Genomic DNA, 4,821 nt, shown 5'->3' with positions numbered 1-4,821 from the left:
AGCCGGTGCGGCAGCGAGCACAGCCCAGGGAGCTCTGGCATCATTGCTCCACCGACGTTTGCTCTCCCCCAAAAAGCTGCGGTGGAGATGGCTGCTCTCTCCCCTGTGCAAGGATGCCCTGCATCGCGGGGAGCTGTGGGCTCCTGCATCCTCCGGCTGCATCCTCCGGCTGCATCCTCCGGCTCCGCCGGCAGCTCCCCGAGGAGCCGACCCACTTTCGGCTGCGGCAGGGCAGGGAATGCCCAGTCCCGCTGGCCCTGCTGCTCACTCCTGCCATTCACCTGTCTTTGATGTTTAATGTAAGTAAATAATGAAGTGTTCCTGTGCCGTGCTGCCGGAAAGCATCTGAGGGGCAGCACAGGATAATTCTGTGGTTTGAGACTATTAAGACATGGTGGATATAACCTGCAGCATCATCTGCCTCCCATCCACCCAGCCCCACCAAGGCACCTCTCCCCCCAGACATTTGTTCTTTTGAACCCCCAGCTGAGACTGCCACCAACTTATTTCATCAGTGTCAGTGATGATACATGCACGCTGAGCACCATTACTCTTCTGAGTAACGCTCTAGATGAAGAGACACAACTTCTAGGGGAGTTGAACTAAGTCAAAGGGGAACAGGGCTTCTGCTGTCTATAGGCACCAGCACACGTTCAAGCAGCCCTGATGGAGCACATGGGTACACCATTGAGGGAAAAGCTGTACTCACCCTCTCCAGGTCTTGCCTGAGGTGCATGAAGAGCTTTAAGCGTCGGTAGAGAACGTCCTGTTCTTGCTGGGCCAAGTTGTCCACTTCATCCGTTTTTGGTGTCAGCAGCGGTTTGTTGGAATTTGCTTTCCTCTTCAGCTTCCAGTACTGGTAGACAAAATCCACCAGCGATTCACTTAAGTCAAGGTTCTCTGCCACCTCCGAAGGCTTCACGAGTTCATAGAAGTCCTCCTCCAGCTGCTGGAGCTTCTGCTTCCGCAGCGTGACCTTCTCCAAGTCCAGCTGGGCTTGGTCGGGCTCTGTCCGTGCCTCCTCGGGTAACTTGGTGGCACCGGTGCTGTGCTCAAGGCAGAAGGACTTGAACTTCACTTCGTCGTTGTCTGCTAGAATAGTCCGCATGTCGAGGTTGTGGTCGAAGGCGCAGGTGACGTGGAACGCGGTGACGCAGGCGGGCATGGAGCACTGTGGGGAGAAGGACAGGGCTTACGGCCAGGGCAAAGCACCATCGGTGGGGGGGACGCTTACCAACACAACGGGACAACAAGTGCTTACTACAAACCCAGTGCCACCCAACTGAGCAACAACACCTACCGTGAAGTGATGGATGCTCCACAACAGGTACTCCTCATGGAGGAACACCTGTATTGCCCAAGTCTTAGACACCTGTGAGCCAGACACCATCAACCCAAGCAGAAGAAACCCAGGGTTCACGAGATATCAGCAGGCACCTTCCCACCTCACCTCCTTTAATCCTTCTCTGTGATGGGCCCTGCTCGTCTTTCACCTACCATCAACAGAAGCTTCCAATCATTCTTCCAACAAGACATGTCAACAGCCAAAGACAACAGCACGGGTCAAGAGGATGCTCAAAGATTGTCAAGGGACTTCTCCTGATGGAGACATTTTCATCTGTATTTCACCCTTAAACCACTCCACTCTGTCACCACAGCTAAAGTTAATATGCCATTTTTACTGAAGGTGTACAGGACATGCCAAGGTTTATGAGTGAACATGATATCTCGGAAGCAGTCAATGCTCCCGGAGCACGACGCCTTTCTCTTCTGGCAACTACACAGCCTCTTATTAGCTCCGTTCCAAAAGAAAGAAGGAAAAAAAAAGGTAACAGCATATACAGAGTAAAACATCAGGAAATGAACTTTTCAGAACTGGTACACTGGCTAGACCGTTGTCAAACTTGTATTAGATTATGATTTCCCTAACTTACCTCAGACCTTCTCCCCCTCTGCTCATTAACTGGTTTTTAATGGCCCAGAGTGTCAGGTAATTATTTCACCCACAACCCGTAAGAGATCAGTCTATTCCAGCTGCTAATGACCAGTTAAACGGCAATAAGGAGACATTTCAAGTGGGCTATTACTGCAGGCACCGTATTTCACCGTTTACAGAAGAATTGTTCTTGTGGGGATGAAGATGCAGTCGTGGCCTCAAGGACCAGGTGGAAGCACGTGAAATTTCCTGGATGTTGCTGACAAACCATTCAGGATGCTGTGGAGTTTTACTGGGGCTCTGCTGTGCTTTAATTCTCAAAAAGAAAAAAAAAAAATTAAAATTCTGGTAGTAGTTGAAGAACAGAAGTTTTACGGCTTTTTATCTTCACCCCATCAGCCCTGAATTCCTGCTCAGTCACCCAGCGCGTGAACTTTTGACATTGCTGCTTTTAGATATTTTCCTTTGACTTTGTTTATGAATCTGCTGGTGCTTATGAAAGCGAGAGACTCGCGTGGCTGCCAGGGCCAAGAAAAGCGTAGGGAGGTGGTGTCCAAGTCCTCCCACTTCCAGGGCTCTCCAGGCCCCGCTCCAAAGCCTCCGAAACCAGCGGGAAGAGCTGGATGCAGCCCCACCGCGGCCGAGCCCCTGTACCAGCACGGCTCCGGGCAGCAATGCCGAGCACGACCTCCCGCTGGCACCCACTGCAAGCGGATTATGAACTCCTACCCCCCGGCTTACCCTGTTTAAATACAGCCATTTGGTCCTAATTTCAGCCTGAAATTGTTCCTGAAAACAGCTGATAGCTTACAAAAATCAGCTCCCTCTGCTATGCTGCCGGCACTAGCATGGAGCCTGGCATCGTGGGGGACCCATCGGTGCTCCCCGTGTCAGCCCGGTGCACCAACCGTTTTTTTTTCAGTGGGTGCCCACCCTGCCCATCCCACGGGACAAGCCCTGTTGCAGTCTCCCACACAGCTGAAGCACCGGCTCCGTTCCCGAGTATTTATTTTTGGTAAGGAAGGAGGGACAGAGGGAGCCCAGCCTGACTTGCAGCTTCCAGACTGATGCGGCGCAGTCAGTATATCACACACCGGCTTTTAAAGCGCTGCCGCTCACTCCTGCAGCCACGGAGCGAGCACCGACAGAAGGAGGAGATGCGATGCTCCTTGACCCACTCACCCTTCCTCACTTTAACGGCACTTTCAGGTTGGAAGCCTTTACCAGCTGGAAGTTCCCATGATCGAGCTTCTCTTTGGTAGCCAAGACGGTAACGGTACTGCATGGAGCTAGGGAGCTCCTGATGTACTCCTAACCTACTCCTGATGTAGACCTGATGTACTCCTGACGTACTCCATCCTGGCTGTTTTGGTCTAACAGCTGGGGGGTGCTTCAAACTACAGCATCCCTTTGTGCTGTTATGCACATAAATATCTACGGCAGAGAAAGGGAACACCGAGAGCTCGCCGCCGTCGGTGAACGACGTGAGCTACGGAAAGCCACGCAGCGATGTCCCCTCCCTCCTCTTTCTGCCACCAGTGCTAACAACAGCATTAGCAACGCGGCCGCGGTTTCCGCCACGACAACGTCCTGCTAAAAGGAACGACCATCACTCCACCTTAGGAATAAAGCAAATCAAATGACACTCGTCCTGGATCTCTCCTCTGACAGATGGCAAGCAGCGCTTGGCAGAAACCGTGCCCAAAATGCAAACAGAAAATAATTAGGCAGCTCGGATGACAGGGCAACAATGAAAGGTACCTGGTCGGCCACGGCTACCCAAGGACCTTGCATAAACTGACAATAAAAACATACTGATCCATCCCAGAACGGCGCTGGAACAAAGCTGCTCTTCGCGGGAGGGAGGGATCTGCCACGCAGAACGAACCAGGCTCAAAAGACTGGCGCAGTCCCCAAGCCTGCTTCGTTATCGATCATGCTTCGTTATCTTACAGCACCTCTCATTCAGGGATTTCAGCATACTTCACTTATCCAGGCAAATCTATTCGCAAACACCATTCCGAGAGAGAGGATGAAAACTGCACCAGGGATTAACGTGGGCTGCTAATCAGTCCTCAAACCACTCTTACTGGGAAGAAATAGAGGGATTATTTCATTTGCCAAGGAAATTCAAACAGAGGTTTACCAGCTTACAGTGGTGTTCTGCTGCAGTTTGGGGCCGGAGGGGAAGGAAGCGGCTCCTCCAACAGACCTGCGAGGGGAACTCAGGAAGGAAAAATTAATTACCGGTGCTGAACTCCGGCCAAGCCATCAGCCACCACACTTCTGCATCCTTACAAAAACTACCATGTGATTTTTAGGGACCACAGATGGTCTGGATCCTGGTAGCGCTTCTCAGCCGAAATGGGCAATTTCAGCATCGCAGACATCCTCGGAGGATGGGATGGCGTGGCGGGGAGCACACACACTGCTCTCCCCCTGATGTCAAGCTGTATGGTTTCAGGGCTACAGGCACAATCGGACGACAGCTCCGGGAACCACCACACCAGTTACCCCAGTGGATGGGGAGCACTGGCACAAGTCGCTCAAGGGGAGCGGGCAGCAGCGGGCAGAGGAGCGATAATGAACGAGTGAGTGGTGGAGGACTCTTCCGAGGGCTTTTCCTCCAAAAAAACAACAACAAAAAGTAAGCTGGAAGATGATGACAGCAAAAGATCGTGCCCTTTGGAGAAGCCTGCCAGCAACCTGGCATCCTGCGCTGCGTTGAAAGCCCTTGGTGAGCTCTTCCAGTGGCTCTGACAAGCCAGGAGGGAGTCGGCGAGGAGGGAGCTGGGTCCCAAGCACGCGTGGTCAGGACTTGGGCTGTGCCGTAGCCCGGCTCGTGGCACTCTCTTTTCCATCTCAGTAACGCAAACGAGAAAATT

At 52.5% G+C, this 4,821-nt stretch overlaps 1 protein-coding gene across 1 annotated transcript in view; it reads right to left on the bottom strand.

The window, feature by feature from the left end:
- The window catches only part of JADE2 (jade family PHD finger 2), a gene marked incomplete at its 5' end in the record, with an annotated part of 37,553 nt that overhangs the window by 13,782 nt on the left and 18,950 nt on the right, over nucleotides 1-4,821 (bottom strand). Inside the window, one exon of the mRNA XM_009699222.1 lies at nucleotides 710-1,171. Coding sequence (XP_009697524.1) covers nucleotides 710-1,171 — 462 coding nt within the window. The remainder of the gene's footprint in view (nucleotides 1-709; nucleotides 1,172-4,821) is intronic.

Source organism: Cariama cristata, unplaced genomic scaffold (assembly GCF_000690535.1).
Source record: "Cariama cristata isolate BGI_N322 unplaced genomic scaffold, ASM69053v1 scaffold19224, whole genome shotgun sequence".
In the NCBI taxonomy this organism is placed as follows: domain Eukaryota; kingdom Metazoa; phylum Chordata; class Aves; order Cariamiformes; family Cariamidae; genus Cariama; species Cariama cristata.
This window is presented reverse-complemented; position numbering and strand designations above follow the sequence as displayed.